The sequence below is a fragment of the Phoca vitulina genome, unplaced genomic scaffold (genome assembly GCF_004348235.1).
Source record: "Phoca vitulina isolate PV1807 unplaced genomic scaffold, GSC_HSeal_1.0 scaffold4, whole genome shotgun sequence".
Lineage (NCBI taxonomy): Eukaryota > Metazoa > Chordata > Mammalia > Carnivora > Phocidae > Phoca > Phoca vitulina.
The window spans coordinates 58,976,662-58,996,322 of NW_022589707.1; the positions used below are offsets into that span (position 1 = coordinate 58,976,662).

A 19,661-nucleotide genomic window follows, 5' to 3' on the forward strand; every position below is an offset into this window, starting at 1 on the left:
TTAATCGAACAGATACTTCTTTGTAGATCTACATCTAAGTATCAGATGCTCTCTTAGTAGTTATGGAGAAAAGTACAGGTTTCCCTGTTAACTCAAAGTAGTGTTCCTATGAAACATTTCATAGGCCGAAAGGACCAAAAATGAAGAAGCAGTTACCATGAATTTACATGGAGAATTTGAGTTTTCTCAGACCCCAAAAATAACCTCTCTTAGGCCTTTCTGATACCTTAGGACACATCCTGCTAATGAATGCACAAAATCAACAGAGATCAAGCACAGATGCTCACAGGCACTGTTCAAAGCTATGGCACCTTGATGCTGAGTGTAGTTCTGGGGAAGGAACGCGGAGTGCCCTTCTTGCTGCTCCATCCACAGTGCCTCTGTAATGGCTGGCTGCAAATTAAATACTGAACGCTATTTTCGTTTCTCGCCTTTCCCCCTAAAAGCAAAAATCCTCTTTGGATTTCTTTCAGGTAGCAAAAACGCGTACTAATGTGGGTCTTTTGTAAAAGCAAAGTGGCATAACATGAACTTTAGAAAAGCAGGGGATACCTGTACTTAAAAACTTTGCAATTAAGGAGATGAGGGAGATCTGCTGCATTTGGTGAGGATTTCCCAAAAAACAAACCAAGTGCAGAAGACCCCCTAATTGGTCAGAACAGCAGCTAAGGTAACCCTAGGCGTCAGTGGGGCATCTGGCTACACCTCTGAGGCTTTCCTTCAGCAGGCGCACTAACACTTTAAGGAGCCGGAAGGGAACAGTTCCTCCTTGCTCCCCGCTCCTCCTCCGCCCAGCCAAGGTCTGCATTGTGGGCCACGCCTCTGCGCGCTGGTTGGTCCTCACAGACATGATGAAACTTCCCTCGATCATTACAGGAGCTAGGCCGGTATAAAGTCAGAGGAGGCCCGCCGCCCCGCCCGCAGTTTGCAGCCCCTACCTCGCATCTCTAGTCTGTTCCATCCGTCTAAGCCCAGGTAAGCCAGGCTCTGCTGCCCAGCGCAGCGCCCTCCCAGCGTGCCCCGGGGCCGCCCCCGGGGGGAGGGGAAGAGAGAGAGGAGGAGGAGGAGGAGGAGGAGGAGGAGGAGGTGGCGCTGCAGTCTCGCCCCACACTGGTGGGCAGAAGCAGCTGCAGGCGGCCAGCTGGCTCTGCGGTTCCTGCCGGTAAAGGGGGCGGGGCCGATTGTTGCGCACCTGGGAGCAAGCTGGGAGGAGAGACTTAGGGTCTAGGTCTTCGGTCGGAGGGATCAAGTGAAAGACCGAGGCGAGGCTGGGCTGCGGCCCACTTGGCCCTTGTAAATTTTACAATTTTTTATTATATTGCGTGGAAGCTTGTGGAAATTTTCGCAGTCCGGCGGCCCTGCGGTGGACCGGCCAGAGGGTGCACGTGGCTGGGGTGCAGTCGGAGTTTCGGGCCGCACAGTTGCTTGGTCCGATCTTCCAGGCGGTCAAAGCCTAAGGGTCTGTACTTAGCCCCTCACCTGTGGCTCCCCCCACCTTTTGGCTCCCCTCACCTTTTGGCTCCCCTCACCTTTTGGCTCCCCTCTCCTCCCCCTGCCCCCCTCCCCCCAGACTGCGAGACTCAACAAGTGACTTGATGAACGAACCCCGCCTATAAGAGATCTGTTCAGGGCGACAGGCGAAGCGGTATGGAAAAAAGCAAAAGAACTAACATTTCTTTCTCAGTGGATAACTATTCTGTAGGGCTGGTTTCAGATTAATGTTACTATTTTGAATAAAAGGTCAGTTTTCTGCTGGGTCCTTGGTCTACATTATTTCTTCATGGGCCATTGTCCTGGGTGCCTTGACTAACAATTTAAAAAGCCCTCATAACTTTTTTTTCATTGACCGCATTGCTATAAGATTAATTAAAAGTAACTTAGGCCTTGAACCTGTCCAGGAGTTGGTTGCTGATACCTTAATGTAAAAATAAAACAGTATGGTGAAGTTTTTAGTTGGTAAGCAGCCATCGAAATCAAATGCAGGGAAGCAGCACTGTCCAATTCAGTCCACCTGTAACTATTGAGAACTTGAAATGCTGACTAGTCCGAATTAAGGTGTGGTGTGAGTGTAAAACACCAGATGTTGACGATTTAATAGAGGAAGGCAATGTAAAGTATTTTGTCAATAATTTTTTAAACTGATTACTGTTGAAATACTTTTTTTGGTATATTGTGTTAAAATATATTTAAAGTTATCTGTCCTTTTTCTCTTTACTTTTTTAATGGGGCTACTAATATTTTTTAAAATTCCACACTTAGCTTACATTTCTGCTGGACAGCACTGTTCTAGAAGTTTATGAGGAAATACAGAAAATTACAGGGAGCAGGTAATAGCAGTAGGAGAAAGCATTGCAAGTAGGACCTTTGCAAGTAAGCCTGATTCCAACAAAAATAGGTAACAGTTTTTAGTTTGCTTTTTCCTGCTGGAGAAGTTAAGTGTGCTTCACTAATGTGTGTTCCCCTTTTTTCCCCTCTATTTTAGTGCTTAGGGTGTGTTCCTTATAGCAGGCCTAATACTGGGATTCACTAATCGGCATTAGGAAGACTTAGGTAAATGATTCACTAATGATCTCTTGTGATTTTCAAAGCACTTTCTCAGCCCATTTTTAACTGGTATAGAGGAACCATACATGGCTTATTAGTAGCAATCTCACTTCAATCTAAGTGTATTTCCCCGCTATATCTCAAATATCTCATTAGAGGCTATTTGGCCAAGTGCATGGAGGGAACTGCATAGGACATGTGCTACTTCAATTCCAAGTTGTTTGAGTCACTATTATTTTTTGTTAGTTTGATGTGTTCTCATTAAAAGGCTAAACAAAGCTTTGGTTCATTTAGATACAAACTCCCTCAGAGGATTGCCCAAAGTGATTGGCATAACTTGAATATATATATTTTCTTGATGATTTTTGTCCCAAATTAGGCATTTGCTTCAAATTTGCATTTAAAAATACCCAAATAAGTTTCTGAGTTTGAGATATTTTGGTAAAATAACTGTTTTGAGCTGGCAGCATCCAAATAAAACAGCTCTTTATTTCACAGTTGAGAATATGAAATTGCAAGGTAACATTCATAGGAATTGTTTGCTTCTTGGCCTATAGGGATGGCCAAATTGTTTTTCAGAGATGTTGTTGCCGTTTATGTCCCACCCACTTTGCTTTCTTATGAACCAAGGCAACTTAGAGACAAAAATATTTTAGAACATTTTTGTCATTTAGGACATTTGGATGGTGAACATTTATGTATTTCTGTCAATGTAAAATGTTTTTTTATTATACAGCCAAGATATCTGATATCAGATAACATGCCTTTCTTTTTTCTCTTTAGAATTTCTTTCATCACGTTTGAATAAATCACTTAAAGGTACGTGAGAAGTTGTGAAATGCTTATAATAGCTGTGTATCTTAACATAGCACCTGAGCAGTATGTATGATGTTTTTTACCCGCTAGTCTCGATGTGTAGTTACTACAGGTAAAGACAGGACGTTTAATTGTCAAAGAGACCTGAGTGGGGACTGTAGTAGTAATATGGGGAGTCTCTTGGATTTTTGAGGGCTTCTGAGGTCCTGAGATGAAGAGAGAGGGACAGGGATCTCTCACGAGGTTGGAGCCAGCCTGCATCTGTTATCTGTCTCTTGGAAGTAAACCTCGAATGTGACCTGACTCCCCCCAGCTCTAGCTGGCCAAATCCCAAGGTGGGAGAGATGCCAGCTTTGACAGGGTGCCAAATTGCTACCGCTGGCTAGATGGAAAGACATGCATCTTTTCTGAATACTTGTACGTGAATTAAATCATTCTCAACTCCTGTGTGCCTGCCAACCTAATGGAAAATTGCTGTGGACAGGATAGTTTAAATGTCAGTCTTTGAAGTGGTTTATACCAGTTTTTGGAATCAAGATTTAATACAGACTTGGATTGGGTATTAAATATTTAACAGGCCTGCTCTTTTCTCCATAGAAAACTCATAGCTCCATTGCACCATGTGCGGGATTTGGGCCCTCTTTGGTAGTGATGACTGCCTTTCAGTGCAGTGTCTGAGTGCTATGAAGATTGCACACAGGGGTCCAGATGCATTTCGTTTTGAGAATGTCAATGGATACACCAACTGCTGCTTTGGATTTCATCGGTTGGCAGTGGTTGACCAGCTGTTTGGAATGCAGCCAATTCGAGTAAAGAAATATCCTTATTTGTGGCTCTGTTACAACGGTGAAATCTACAACCACAAGAAGGTAAATAAAACAAAACCAGAAGGTATCTGGATGTGATTAAACCTCAGAGCTAGTTGGTTATAATTTTTATATATTTTGTATAAAGTTTTTTACTTCTCAGACTGTTTCCATGTTCATTATCTCATTTGCTCCAGTTATAAAGATGATGCACTGATGCACAAAGAGGTCAAATGAGCTGGTCACAAAACAAAAAAAAAAGAAAAAACGAGGATTACAATTCTTTAACTCTCAGCATTTTTTTTTCCTATTATGAATTTGAATATTAATTAGAGCCCGTGTTTGGGGCTGGGGATACAGTAGTAAGTATGAGAGGTAGATCTGCACTCTAATGGAGCTTATTGCATTAAAAATCAAAGACAAAAAAAATCCTTATACATATGATAAATATTCTGAAAAAATGGTTGATATGGGAGATCCAGTGTCGGTAAGTGTGGTCAGAGAAGGCCTCTGGAGGAACTGACACTTGAACCGAGACCTAATGGACTGTGATAACTAGCGGGGCTGGGAAGAACTTTTCATGCAGAGGGAATAGCATGTATAGAAGCCTGAGGCAGGAAGCAGCCCTGGGATTATCAGATGTGAACAAGGGGTAAGATGGGCAAGGTGGGGCTGGGAGGGTGGGCAGAACCCGATCAAGCAGGACTTAGTAAGGAGTTGGTAAGATGGTGTTGGAATATCATTCTAAGAGCCGTGAGCCTGGAGGATTTTAGGGCAGGTATAGAGTTTAATAGTTTGGAGGTCATCATACTTGTAGCTTTTATATAATGCTGCCCTTACGATATGTACTGCGTCTGCATACTGAACAGAACCACAAGACAGAAGGATGGCCAAATGCAACGGAGTGTAAAAAGTGATTTTCTAGCAGCATTAAATTTGGAACAGCTTTCTAATCTGGGGAAGGCTTACTCAGGGTGAGAGTGGTGAGACGGTGGAAATTCTGACCCCAGGAAGCCACATTGGCTAAGAGCCTCCCAATCTGGAATTATTTGCCCAGTGTTTCATACATTTTTTTAATCTAAAATTTCCAAGTAATTTTTTGTTTGCCACCTTCCTCTCCAGCTTTTAATTTTGAAAATTTCAAACATACGAAAAAAACACAAAACAATGAGAACCTAGATTGTATAACTGTTAATGTTTTGCCATATTTGCTTTATTTTTCTCTTTCTGTATATACACCTAGGCATTCAATTTTTTGGTGGAATCATTTCAGTATACTACAGATATTATGACACTTTACTCCTAAATATATAAGCAGTTATCTCTTAAAAATTAGGGCATTCCTCTATCTAACACCAATACTGTTAAACCTAAGAATCAGTAATACCATTTAATACTCAGTTCATATTAAATTTCTGGAAGTGAGCCAAGAATATCTTTTTTTTTTTTTTTTTTTTGGAGAGGGAGAAGCGGGGAGGGGCAGAGGCAGAGGGAGAGAGAGAATCTTAAGCAGACTCCATGCCCAGCGAGGAACCCCACATGGGGCTTGATCTTAGGACCCTGACATCATGACCTGAGCTGAAATCAAGAGTCCAGATGCTTAACCCACTGAGTCTCCAGACGCCCCTGCCAAGAATATCTTTATAGCTGCTTTGTTTTTTTTGAAGCCAGATATCGCTCACACTTCATACATTTAGTTGTTATGTTTCTTGGTGTTTTTTGAGTCTTGCTATGTCATGTCAATCATTCACGGGTAGGGATTTATATTCTAGTCACCCTTTGGACATTTTTATCTCTGGACGATGGCTTTTCCATTGTTGTCTGCTTTTAGGAATACTCTTAATAAATAGGCTTCTCATTTGAGAAGTTTTTGTAGATATTCAGCAGATTCCTTTCATATATTTTTTAAGGGCATATTATACACAGGCATCATTTTTCTAGGTGCTTGGAGATGAAATGGTGAACAGGAAAAATAAGAATGGATTTCACACTAGTGAGAGTACAGGTAGCGAACAGTTAAGACTTTTTTCTTACTAAGCCAAGTTAGTACCATATACACGCGAATGCTGGGTTGGATTATGGCAATATTAACAACTTTCACCTTAAATGACATAGGAAATACCTTGTTTTACTTGAACAACATTGCTGCTTTTATGTATTTTATTTAAAAGTTAGAAAATGGTAACTATTTCAAAAGTATTTTTATTCTAAATTAGTCATATATGTTGTATTTTCAAAAGCATAGACGTCCCATTGCTTCTACCAATCATCTAAGCTTATGCAGCGTGGGCAGCCAGAAATGTACCGAGAGAGGAGGATGGCCATTTTAGGTTTATATAAAGGCCGCTGCAACATAAACTCCAAAGCCCCTCCTTTTTTCTTTTTTTAAACTAATAAAAGACAGCTGCAGGTTTGTTGGGCATGGAGGAAGAATAAATGAAGGAGGGGAGGAATCTGAGGCAAGGCTGGGGCAGAGAGGAGTCTTCTCTGCAGGGAGCATCAGGGGCTTCCAACCAGCGAGTCAGAGGGCAGTGTGATTTCTGGATGGGGGCAAGAGACAGGGGCTTTTCTCTCAGTGCAGCTTTTACCCATGTGGTTTCAGGAGAGTGGAAAGTGGTACATGGGACTCATTAACCAATAACTTACCTGCAGGGTTTAGCTAAGGAGCAGTGCTGACTTGGTGGCAGTGGAGGATAGATTGGGGAAGCTGTTGCTCACTGAAATCACTGAATGCTTTGGGGTATATTCATCCTTCAGATGCCTCAACCCGGAAGGGTCAGCAGAAGACTGCTTCCAAACCCCACCTGCTAGTGCCAGGATCTCCCCTGATGGTCTCTCAGAGTAGGGAGAGGGGAACAGGAAATGGCTCTGTAGTCCCTGGAGGCAGCCAACCACCATGTTGGGGGGACGTTCTGTGAGGGCTTATAGACAGAAGTTTCACAGATCATAGAGTGTGATTGTGAAGCATGTTTATAGGTCATACATATACAAACATAGATTTACTTTTTGAATTTTAGAAACATGTTTTAAATATTTAAACGTATCCAGGATTTCCACCTCATTTTGTTAATGTGAATCTCTTCTCTCTCCACGATCAGCTAAAAATATGAGTAAGTTCACAGAAAGAGCAACTCCAAGGACTTCTCACCCTCACAGTTTGCAGTGATGGAGAGCCACAGAGTCGGGATGTCATGTAATCTAACCCTCTCCCTCTGCACTCGGTGTGGTCATGACCATCACTTTGCTGTGCCTTTGGGGCATGTGGGCTACTAACGCTCCCCTGTCATTTTGTGTCTCAGTGAGAAGTAGCTTTAATGCCACTGCAGTGGTAGGAGGACTGAATATTGCAGTCCTCCCCTGGGGGCCAGTAGCTTTGTTTAGACCATGTGTCTTTATCATTGTGATAGAATCATTCATTTTGGGGGAACAGTACCAACTATGTTTGTCCTTTTTTTTTTTTTTTTAAGATTTTATTTATTTACTTGACAGGGAGGTAGAGAGAGAGAGCACAAGCAGGGGGGAGCAGCCAAGGGAGAGGGAGAAGCAGATTCCCTGCTTAGGAGGGAGCCCAACATGGGGCTCCATCCCAGGACCTGGGATCATGACCTGAGCTGAAGGCAGACACTTAACTGACTGAGCCACCCAGGTGCCCCTGTATTTGTCCTTTTGCTTTCCATTTTCATAGGCCGGTCTTTGCGACTGAACTAGAACAACCTTAGCTGATGCTATATTCCCAAGTTAAAATATTACAGCGTGGAAGCACATTTTTAGTGTCATGGCAACTGGGGGCAACCTATTGGCTTCACTTACATACAGATGTAAATATATATGTATTATAGACATAGCACATATATAAAGTACATTTCTATCTGTCTACACATGACTAGATACGTTGCATTTATGAGAATGCAACTAAAATTTTCACGGGTTTAGCTTTATGTTATAAAGAATTTGCAGAATTGTGACTTCAAACAAGTTATATTTTGATAGTGCCATGATTCTTCTAAAAAATCACTGAACTGCATGCTTATAGAACGTACAAATATTGAACCAACTTTGCAATGAAAAACTATTAATGAGTGAACACAGATTCTAACATGTTTATTTTGCTCTTGTTTTTAAAAGATGCAACAACATTTTGAATTTGAATACCAGACCAAAGTGGATGGTGAGATAATCCTTCATCTATATGACAAAGGAGGAATTGAGCAAACAGTTTGTATGTTGGATGGGGTATTTGCGTTTATTTTACTGGATACTGCCAATAAGAAAGTGTTCCTGGGCAGAGATACTTATGGAGTCAGGCCTTTGTTTAAAGCCATGACAGAAGATGGATTTTTGGCCGTGTGTTCAGAAGCTAAAGGTAATGATAGAATTTTTCTTTAGGTTTTCATTATTGCTCTGGTTTTGTGTTGTCCTCTAGATCATATTTGCAAATCCCGAGGTGGGCAATCCAAAAGTTTTCAAGTGACTGTTTCTCAGTGCTTTTAGAATAATGTCTCTAAAACTAATCTGTTCATGGGATTTCCTGGTTAAAACTTTTTAATTACTCCTCATCCCCCATAGGGGTTGTATGGCTCTGTTGAGGTCTGCTACCTCAGTGATCCATTTATGAAGGGATCTGGGTCCAATCTGGTCTTTGAATTCAGTATGACAGATTACCGGGCTGACAAACTCAAATTGTAAATCATAATGAGCATTTAGATAGGCTGTTCCTATTTACAGTGTAACACTGATTTTGAATCAAAGATCATGGTGGCGTCAGGTTGGTTACTCTCTGTGAAAACTCATTGAGGAGATTTCGATTATACTATTAACACACAGTATATGATAACTAGTTAAGGGGTAAATGCCTGACTTCTTAATGTCCGACTTTAAAGTACCTCATAGTGGATCATTTTGCTTGTCAAAGGTCCAGGAACCATGGCTGTTTTCTTAAAATACCTCAGTCAAAGAAATGACTGCCAGGATATCGTAAAATGGATAATTTCAAGTCCATCTCCTTGCTTAATGTATCATTTCTTTTTATATTTAATTTATTATAGAAAATAGATTTTCTTGATCTGAAATTTCAGCTAGGGAGAAGAAATTGAACATTGGAGATTTTCCTACTGCTTTGAACTACTAGAAATCAGTGTAGTCTCGCTATACATACATCTCTGTACCACTGTGAGCTCTCTAGTAAGTGGATAATAGCATTGGGGTTAATTGTCCCTATTTTGCTGATATAATGGACATGTGTTTATATTAAAAAGGGAAAATAAACAGGAATTTAGAGGATGGTAAGTTAATTGTGAAAGTTAGTGTGAATTGTATCTTGAGTTAAATTATCTTTTCCAATTTGTAGGTCTTGTTAACCTGAAGCACTCCACGACTCCTTTTTTAAAAGTGGAGCCATTTCTCCCGGGACACTATGAAGTTTTGGATTTAAAGCCAAATGGCAAAGTGGCCTCCGTGGAAATGGTTAAATATCATCACTGTAGAGATGAGCCTTTGCATGCCCTCTACGACAATGTGGAGAAACTCTTCCCAGGTACTAGAGCAAATGCCCACCCACCTATTCCCCACCCTTCTCCCCCAAAGGAAAAAAGAAATGATACTTTTCATGTCACTGGAATGGTTCAGGTCTGAAGAGCTATTTCCTATTTAATTGGGAGGTGGCGCATTGGGATTTGGCAAAGTCCACGGTTCAGCACATATCATGATAGATAGAGATGATTGTATACCTCATTTCAGTAAATAATTCAGCCCAAGATTTTCTGGAACTGTTTACTCTTTGTGTTTATAGGTTTTGAGATAGAAACTGTGAAGAACAACCTCCGGATCCTTTTTGATAATGCCATTAAGAAACGCTTGATGACAGACAGAAGGATTGGCTGCCTTTTATCAGGTGAAGGCTGTTAAAAAGCCTGATTATATTTAATGCGTATTTAAGCAAATGATTTGTAGCTATCCCTGAGGTTTTGACTATAAAATATTTATGATTTAATCTTTCTCTCCATTAGAGGATGAAAATGTTTTCTGTAAGCTGTATTCAATATTCAGTAATATAGCAATGTCTGGTTACATTGTAGTTGGGATGAATGAGTTAATAAACATTCTTTAGAATAGTGTCTAGTGATTTTTTTTTTTTAGCCAATTCAAATACTGCAACCATTATTTCGGGTTATATATGCTAGATTTTTTCTTTGATTAAAGTTGATTTTCAGTTTATAAAACTTGGGGATTTTAAATGGTAAAACTAATCTTGGAGCTTAATAGGATTGTAAATCCTACCTGTTCCTCTCTATATAAGGCGCATAACCAGTATACTTCTGGTCTTGCTCACAGGGGGCTTAGATTCCAGTTTGGTTGCTGCCACCCTGTTAAAGCAGCTAAAAGAGGCCCATGTTCAGTACCCTCTCCAGACATTTGCAATTGGCATGGAAGACAGTACTGATTTACTAGCTGCTAGAAAGGTAAGACACTATCTCTGTCCATTATGTAATTAAGACAGACGTATTAGAATAAAAATCAAGCCAATAATTAATGATTCTATGCTTATGTTCCTGTATTGACTCAAGTAATTATTTTAAATTAAATATATTAAAATGGAATGAAATGCCTGTTGAGTATCAACTGTGTTGTACGCTGTCCTCTGGATACTTCTACCAAGGCCTGTGCAGTCCTCATAAAAACCCTAGGATAATAATTCTTTTTGAACGTAAGGACATGGTATAGTGGTTATGACTGCACGCTTGGAGCCTGACTGCTGTTTTCAAATCCTACCTCCACCATGTAATTCCTCATTTATGTAATGGGAGTAATAGTAATAGTAGTAGTAGTAATGGGATAGTTTTGTGGTGAAAATGATATAATTCATATAAAGTGCATAGGCTAGGGCGCCTGGGTGGCTCAGTTGTTAAATGTCTGCCTTCAGCTCAAGTCATGATCCCAGGGTCCTGGGATTGAGTCCCGCATCGGGCTCCCTCCTCCGCAGGAAGCCTGCTTCTCCCTCTCCCGCTCCCCCTGCTTGTGTCCCTGCTCTCGCTATCTCTCTCTCTCTGTCAAATAAATAAATAAAATCTTAAAAAAAAAAAAAAAATAAAGTGCATAGGCTAGAACACAGCATGTAGTAAGTACCTTGTAAATGTTAGCTGTTATTTTTTTTACAGAGCACCGTGTGTTAGGATTATGGGCAGAGGGGACCTTGTACATATATACTCAGTGTTCAGGAGACCTTGTTCCTACTCTGGAAGAACTTAGTAGAATGAAGGAGAAAAAGCTAGAGTGCAGTTTCAAAGCAAGCTGATCAATGCTGAAAGAATCCAAAATAGCCAAAGAATAAAGGGGGGGAGCCGACATTTCCTTTAGGAATAATATCCTGAATGTCATGTAAAGCATTACTGGAGGGCCAATAGGGGACCAAGGTTAGAGTGGGGCCCTGTTGGATTAGAGAGAGAGGAGGTGGGTAACTTAGGGGTGTAGGGGGCACACTAACTGGGAGCCTCTGGACAGTTAGGTTGAAGTGTTGGAATAGGAAGAGCTGTTGGGCTGTCTACCTCTTAGTTGAGTCCCGGCAGAGACGGGGAGGCCAGGAAACCTGACTGGGGGGCTGTGTGTGTGGTGACCTGGAGAATCACTTCCTCTTATTTTGCCCGGCTTGTTTTTCACTGTTGTTAACTTATACTGCGTTGTGAACTACTGTCATGTTTCCTTCTCAAAGGCAGTTCTTTTCTTTAAATCACAAGTATGTGGATGTTTCTTAAATAATCAGGTGGCAAATCACATTGGGAGTGAACACCATGAAGTCCTCTTTAATTCTGAGGAAGGCATTCAGGTCCTGGATGAAGTCATATTTTCCTTGGAAACTTACGATATTACAACAGTTCGTGCTTCAGTAGGTAAGGTATTTTAGGATATCAGAAACATTTTTAATACTAAAAAAAGTATAAGGGTTAAAAGTTATTTCAAACAACAGTTTCAAAAACAACACTCAGGAATAAATGCAAATAAGATTCCTAGGTCAGCAGTATTTTAAGACAAGACCATTTAAGAATTCCCCCAACCTATTTTGGAGGGAGAGGAATAAATACATAAGCTTCCACATTTATGGTATCATTACAGACGATCCTATACTTACTAGGGTTCCACTTAAATAATTTCTGACTTTACGATGGTGTGAAAGCAATATGCTTTCAGTAGAAACCGTACTTTGACTTTTGAATTTGGATCTTTTCCCGGGCTAGTGCCAAGTGGAGGATACTCTCTCCTGACGCTAGGCGGTGGTAGTGAGCCGCAGCTCCCAGGCAGCCAGGGGATCACAAGGTTCAACAACCAAAACACTTACAACCGCTCCGTACCCACACACCCATCCTGGTTTTCATTCTTAGGACAGTATCAACAAATTACATGAAATATTCAATATGCTATTACAGAGTAGGCTTTGTGTTAGGTGATTCTGCCCAACTGTAAGCTAATGTAGGAGTTCTGAGCATACCTAAGGTAGGCGAAGCTAAGCTATGACATTCAGTAGGTTAGGTGAATTAAATGCATTTTTTATGTTTTCAACTTAAGTGGGTTTATCAGGACGTAAGTCAAGGGAGATCTGTATTTCCATTTCTCCAAAGAGCAGATGCATATTTTCTGCACTTCTCCCTGCCCCACCAATTACTCTGCATATAGTTTCTTGGGCTATATAAGGAAATAGATCTGTGTTGTAACAATTTCTGTAAGGAATACTCATTTTACATGTATTTTGGTAACTATTCCATCATAGGACTTATCAGTCAGTAACTGTTAGTGCCCAGCAAGCAATACTAGTTTTGTCCTGTGGATATATACTGAAATCAGAAGTACACTCCAAATCAGACTGAACCAGTGTTGTTGAGCCTCTAACATGCTACTGGCTTAGATAGGCCTCTCTCTTAAGAGACTCAGAGTCGATAAGCCGCCATTGCAAAGTTTAGAGCATGAGAATATTATCACAGGGCTGATATTGCCCTCGAGGGAACAGAAATTGGTTCTTGGAGGGTAACAAAATCTTAGGTATTACAGTGGTCAATGGTCCTCCAAAGGGCCACAGTATATCCACAGATACATAGTATGTCTGGCACTAATATTTCGTGGAGAGGGCAATTAGGAAAAAATGTCTAAAAAGTTTCCCTAGGTTGGCGATCATGAAAAAAATGGTAAAGAACCAATACTGGTTTACAGGGATGGGCAGCCACAACCAATGGATATCTTTTAATAATTTACATAGTATTCTTAACCATATGTGGAATTTGGTGGATGGGGAGTGTTAGGAAAAAAAAAAATCTAAACTACCCAAACTCCCCACTCCTATCATTTTTGTAGAATGATACTGGTATGAAAGTTAGGAATTTTTTTTTTTTTTTTTTAGATATTTGTCATTGTTCAGTTTAACAGAGTTTTAAGGTGGACATTCTTGGTCTAAAAGCACTACAATTTTAAAATCTGTGTAGAAAATTCTGGCATGATTTTGGGCTATTCCATTGCAACAGTACAACTTGCTAGATTAGGTACATTAAAATGGCTTAGAGATAAAGGGTCATTATTTTGGAAACTACTTTATTAATACAGAGTTCAATCTAAGTAAAACTCAGTAGCTTCCAAAAGCCAAACAAAAGGTAGAGAGTTATGTTGACATGAACCATTTCTGTCTCTTCCAAGGTATGTACTTAGTTTCCAAGTACATTCGGAAGAACACAGATAGCGTGGTGATCTTCTCCGGAGAAGGCTCAGATGAGCTGACGCAGGGTTACATATATTTTCACAAGGTAAGCATTCTGAAATGGAGGGACATTGGTGCTAGGCTAGGAAAAGTGAACTATTTGAGTACTTGCTGTCCTCTCTTGTCACTATAGCCCTAACGCTTGAGTGTCTTGTGATATAGATGAGGAAACCAGATCGTGTCTGCTCTGTATTCCTTTTGGGGGAGAAAGAAGTCTTCCTGGTGTCAGATAATCTGCATTCTTCAGAGCCAGTTGAGCATGAGAATCGCACTTCTGATATTTCTTACTATCCTGTGGCAGCATGGTTATTGCCCACGGTGTCCATTTTATTGCCTGATGCTAACCATTGGGTGTGAAGGGAGGCCTGGTGTAGGACGCAGGGACTCCCTTGGGTAGCTTTTTATCTTACCCGCCCTTAGAGCGGGAATGTGGGAAAGACTGAGAAATAAAAACCGTTCTGTGTGCCCAAAGCAAAGCTGTTGGTATATTTGTAACTTCACCCGTTTGTTTGTAAAACAGGCTCCTTCTCCTGAAAAAGCTGAGGAGGAGAGTGAGAGGCTTCTGAAGGAACTCTACCTGTTCGATGTGCTCCGGGCAGATCGCACCACTGCTGCCCACGGGTAACCCATTAGTTTCAGAAGCAATCGTAAAGATAGCCTCAAAAATCATAAAGCTCAACGGCTGCTTATTTCTGTCGGTTTGTTATATGTTGCAAACTATGACTTTTTAGAGAAAACAAAGCTCGTCTCCTTCCAAGTGCTGCTGTGGCCCTGATGAGGGGACTGTCGGTTTAGACTGACTTTCTGTCTTTAAACACAGCATCACTCTGCTGCCATCAGAATGGAGAGGGAAGGCAGATGCAGCTCTTTTTAAGACTTCTTAAGAGACATAAAGATTATACAGCCCCACGAACCAAGTGTTGAGTGCCTGCCATCCCTGTTGGAGCCTGTGGTGACCGTGGGTGGGCACGGGGCCATGAAGATCAAGAGTTTGATTGGATTCTCTGAGACCATTTCTGGATGCCTGAAGTTGTCACTTTAGCTAGTCGTGTTGGAGGATTCAAGACTCTTACTGTGCATGGTAGACAGCCGACATCAAATGTTTTGGTTGCTTCTACCAAATCACACTTAGATTGGGAAATAATAGAAGATGGTGTGGGGAATGAACTGAATCCATGGTTATTATCCTATCCATTTGTCTTAACCAGAGTCACCAGGATTCAGGAAACATGATGCGGCCTTTGATGAAACACTGTGGATCAGTGGTTTATATTGAATGTTATATGTAAATTAGTCATTTAGTAGTCAACAATTTTGAATTCTTACGGTTTTTAATAAGACTTGAGAGATGGGCTCACCTGGAAAAGGCTTTGAGGCAGAAAGGTATAGGAAAAGTACATTCTCAGTGATCAGGTCACTCATGATTCTTGCCTTTTTCTGCTTTTTGAGATGTGCATTTATTTGTTTGTAGAAGGGAAAGTAAAATTATTGGCAGGTTGTCTCACTCCCTAGATAATAAACATCCTGTTTTGAATGAGGATTTTTGCGTTCATGCGGTAGTGTAGGATAATCAGGAGGACTGCAAAGATGACTTTATCATCTTAACATTATTTAGAGGCTGGCTGACTTGCTAAGAAACTCTCAAGGAGAATCTAAATGGACAGGCACTAAATATCCATTTTGATTTAGATTTTCTTTTCCCCTTTAAGCCTTGAATTGAGAGTCCCCTTCCTGGATCATCGATTTTCTTCCTATTACTTGTCTCTGCCCCCAGATATGAGAATTCCCAAGGTAGGTGAATCAATTCAAGATAAACTGTCCATTGATATTGAATATATTTGGAACTTTTACTGACGTTCCTTTGTTTTCATGTCAGAATGGGATAGAAAAACATCTCCTGAGAGAGACCTTTGAGGACTCCAACCTGATACCTAAAGACATTCTCTGGCGGCCAAAAGAAGCCTTCAGTGATGGAATAACCTCGGTTAAGAATTCCTGGTTTAGGATTTTACAGGAATATATTGAACATCAGGTATAATGTCATTAAAAATACTTTCTGGAATAGGACAATGTGTACATAGAGTTGTAATCGCTGTTCATTTTGTGTTTAGTTTAAATGTTTTGTGTGTTGGAGAAATTCTCGGTAAACAGTACTTTTGTAAGAATTTCTTAAGATTTAAATAGCATGAAGGTTTATGTAGTAGCATCTAGAATGGAGAGGGCAAGGGAGGAGACTTACCCATCATCACTGACCTTCATTTGCCACATTATTGCGTACCTGCTGGGGGCCAGACATTATTAGGCATAAAAGAATAGAACACTCAGAGCCACCATCTAGTAGAGATATTCACAAAAATGTTCCTTAAAAGTCACTGCAACTGTGTATATTATGGTATTTTAGCATTTTCTATGTGAAGGGTGATTCAAAGGATCTCTTGGACAGTTTAGAGTCATGCCTTTCCATATCTTTGGTTGTTATCGTGAAACCACATTAAATGCAAGGGTTTCTAGGCCATTTAAAAAACCATTTTGCTTTTATGCTCTTCCAGGTTGATGACGCAATGATGGCAGCAGCGGCCCAAAAATTTCCCTTCAACACTCCTAAAACTAAAGAGGGCTATTACTACCGTCAAATCTTTGAACGCCACTACCTGGGCCGGGCCGACTGGCTGACCCATTACTGGATGCCGAGGTGGATCAACGCCACTGACCCTTCAGCCCGCACTCTGGCCCATTACAAGGCCGCTGCCAAAGCCTAGGGCTGTCTGCGCAAGTCAGTGCAAGGAAACATTCCTCTTGCAGAGAGCAGGGCCTGGGGGGCAGAAGGGGAGCGGTGAGCGTCAGCCAGTCAGGCTCATTGGGCCTGAAAAAAAATAAAAGTCTTAAATCGGAACCATTGCTGTGGTCGCTTCTGCTCACACAGCCCCTTCATTAGAGGTAACTGGAAACTGAGCGGCTTTCACTGTTTTCCCATAAGGTAGAGAGTGAGCCCAGGAAAGGGGGAAGCAGGGTGACGTTTTCAGGCAGTCACAGGTGCTGTCAGGCCGCTTTAGAAGCCTTGGGCCTCGTGCCAACGTGGCTCCCTGCCCGTCCTGGCCTCCTCTTCGTGTGGCCGCCTCCCAGCTTCCCTCTCGGTGCTTTCTGTATTCCCAGTAGCTGGCCAGGCCGCCTCCACCGTGCCGAGGCCCTCGCAGACGGCCGGGACGACTCTATTTTACTAAATAGCAATTCTTACTTTCTTTTTGTCTGTGGAGCCAACGCCTCTTCTGGAACTGTTGTTCTAGATCAGAGGTCAGCAAGCTCTCAAGGGACAGTAGTAGTGCAGGCTTTGCAGCCCTCTGTTGGAACTGTTAGACTCTCTGGAGTGTAAAGCCATAGATAATATGCAAACAAGCAGGGATGGCTATGTTCCAGTCAAAGCTGATAAGCAGGCAGTGGGCTGGATTTGGCCTGTGGGCCCTAGTTTGTAGAGCCCTATTGTAGGGAAGCAACTCCAACCAAGCACTTCTGATCAAAGGAAAAAGCATTCTAAGTGAGAAAAGAGACAGTATAACAAGGAAACATTCAGTGAATAAGTAGAAGATTTTCATTTGAATGCTCATTTGTTGTTTAGGGACAGCATTTTGAAATACATTATAAAGATGGATTCCATTTAGTAGGAACTTTTGAAGAGGAAGGTGCTGGCGTGCAGGTCAACGTAAGAATGCTTGATGGGGGACGCCTGGGTGGCTCAGTCGGTTAAGTGTCTGCCTTCAGCTCAGTTCATGATTCCGGGGTCCTGGGATCGAGCCCCGCATTGGGCTCCTGGCTCAGCGGGGAGCCTGCTTCTCCCTCTGCCTGCCACTCCTGCTTGTGCATGCATGCTCTGTCTCTCAAATAAAATCTTTTTTTTTTTTTTTTAAGATTTTATTTATTTATTTGACAGAGAGAGACACAGAGGGAACACAAGCAGGGGGAGTGGGAGAGGGAGAAGCAGGCGCCCCACTGAGCAGGGAGCCAGATGCGGGGCTCAATCCCACGACCCTGGGATCATGACCTGAGCCGAAGGCAGACGCTTAACCATCTGAGCCACCCAGGCGCCCCTCAAATAAAATCTTAAAAAAAAAAAAAAAATGCTTGATGGGAAGAGCTAGTAGGCCTGGAGTTGAGCTGGCAAGTTGGAAGATGGGGACTGTCTGAGGTGAGAGGCCCTCACTTAATAATCTTAAAATGTCTCTAGAAAGCTGAGGAAATGTCCTGAGTTAATATTGGATGACTCAATGATAATCCTGTATTTGTAGGTGCTCCAAGCGCTCAAACCTGGCATGATTTGGCTCCTGGCAAACCTATCCGTGGTAAAGCCGCACCCCACCAAGCTAAGGGACGCCAGGAGTGCATGGGAAACAAGGTAATAGCCGGCAGCCTACACGGCAGGATTCAGGGATGCCACAAACCACGAACCGCTAGGTCTTAAGCGTAGGAGTCTGGCCCTAGATTTTTTACTTTCGTGACTGAGAGCCGGCATATGCAGAGGTACTCCGTTCAGCCAGCTTTGTAGGCGTGACTTCAGTCCTGCAGGTTAACCCTAACTACAGCAACTCTCTGGATGTCAAACCACACGCAAGCTCTACTGAAGATTCTTGGCACATGGTATAAAGTTAGCCTCTTCTTTTGCAACTAAGAAATGGTAGCCCCTGGGGCATATGCATGTGACTCAACAATTAGGTACCAGCCAAGCCTGTTTGGCCCACCCTGGGATTGGTGACTCCGTGCTAAGGAGACATGTAGTTTCTAGTCCGCACGGCACCGCTAGCAACAGATAATCCAGTCCCTCACCAGAAACTAAAAGATCTTTAGCTCCTCCCGTCCTGCCGTTTCAGCCTCATGCCAGTACCCTAATGGATGGTGTACCCCTTCACAGGTTTGTTTCACCTTGCCTTCATACGTAACAAAAACGGTACTTGGGAGTTTGGGACATGATAAATTCCACAGAAGAAGAAAAACCACCTAACTGCTACCACTGCTCCAAATAGTTTGCACATTTTCTTGCAGATCTCTTGCCACAAAGGCACAGTCGTACATACGCAAGTACGTAGTCGTGCTTACATAGGCTTCAAGGTTTCTTACGCCCTTCACAAGGAAATGATAAAAGGGAGCTCACCCCGAGCCTACCGGCGTCACTGCTGCAGGAATATCTTGCTGAGGCTGTGGAGGTAGAGCGTGCTCCTTATTTCCTCTTGTCTTGGGGTTGCCGTAGTCTGGTCTGGCGTCTGAGATAACAGATCCTTGGCTTGGGTCCCCACGAGAGGGAAAAGCTGGCCACAGAAAGGTGGTTCCGTATGATTCTACACCTGTACATTGGATCAGTCACTAACACAAAGCACATAGCTACCAACTGTTCTAAGTTCCTTGTGTTAACTCCGTGAGTGTACCCACACTCTGAGGAAGTATGGCAGATACGGTTTTCTAAAAACGGCCACAGCAGTATTTCTGGTCCCACAGACTCTTCCAGACCCTAGCTGCTACTCCGAGGAGGCAGTCTATTTCCCTTCTTGAGCCTGGGCAGGATTTCAAGATGGCCTTGACTAGCTGAATCCAGTAGAAGTGACGCTGTGACTTCTGATGCTGGGTCACAAAAGGTAATTTAGCTTATGCTTTCTGCCACTCAGTGCATGTTGTAAGGAAGCCCAGGCCACGGGACAGGCCTCGTGTAAGAGTTAAGGCTGACAGCTCCCACCAAGGTCTCTGTCAACAGCCAACATCAATCACCAGGTGTGTGAATA

The 19,661-nt window shown here is 42.2% G+C and overlaps 1 protein-coding gene across 3 annotated transcripts; it reads left to right on the forward strand.

Moving 5' to 3' along the window:
• Positions 1 to 843: 843 nt before the first annotated feature.
• Positions 844 to 16,792, forward strand: ASNS (asparagine synthetase (glutamine-hydrolyzing)). Of its 3 annotated transcripts, XM_032402082.1 has the most exons (14): positions 844 to 975; positions 2,483 to 2,550; positions 3,328 to 3,363; positions 3,958 to 4,229; positions 8,292 to 8,529; positions 9,514 to 9,699; positions 9,955 to 10,056; positions 10,497 to 10,624; positions 11,923 to 12,049; positions 13,839 to 13,945; positions 14,420 to 14,520; positions 15,609 to 15,690; positions 15,776 to 15,931; positions 16,449 to 16,792. In XM_032402082.1, the coding sequence occupies exons 4-14, from the start codon at positions 3,981 to 3,983 to the stop codon at positions 16,656 to 16,658; spliced, it is 1,686 nt and encodes a 561-aa protein (XP_032257973.1). In that variant the 5' UTR covers positions 844 to 975; positions 2,483 to 2,550; positions 3,328 to 3,363; positions 3,958 to 3,980; the 3' UTR covers positions 16,659 to 16,792. The 3 variants fall into 3 exon arrangements, with proteins under 3 accessions (XP_032257973.1, XP_032257972.1, XP_032257974.1); XM_032402081.1 differs by lacking the exon at positions 2,483 to 2,550; XM_032402083.1 differs by lacking the exons at positions 844 to 975; positions 2,483 to 2,550 and adding an exon at positions 1,093 to 1,162.
• The last annotated feature ends 2,869 nt before the right edge of the window (positions 16,793 to 19,661 follow it).

Coding starts and splice junctions, on each gene's coding strand:
- ASNS (XM_032402082.1), top strand. CDS start 3,981: ATGTGCGGGATTTGGGCCCTCTTTGGTAGTGATGACTGCCTTTCAGTG. Junction 9,700..9,954: donor TGTGGAGAAACTCTTCCCAG/GTACTAGAGCAA, acceptor TTGTGTTTATAG/GTTTTGAGATAGAAACTGTG. Junction 15,691..15,775: donor CAGATATGAGAATTCCCAAG/GTAGGTGAATCA, acceptor TTTTCATGTCAG/AATGGGATAGAAAAACATCT.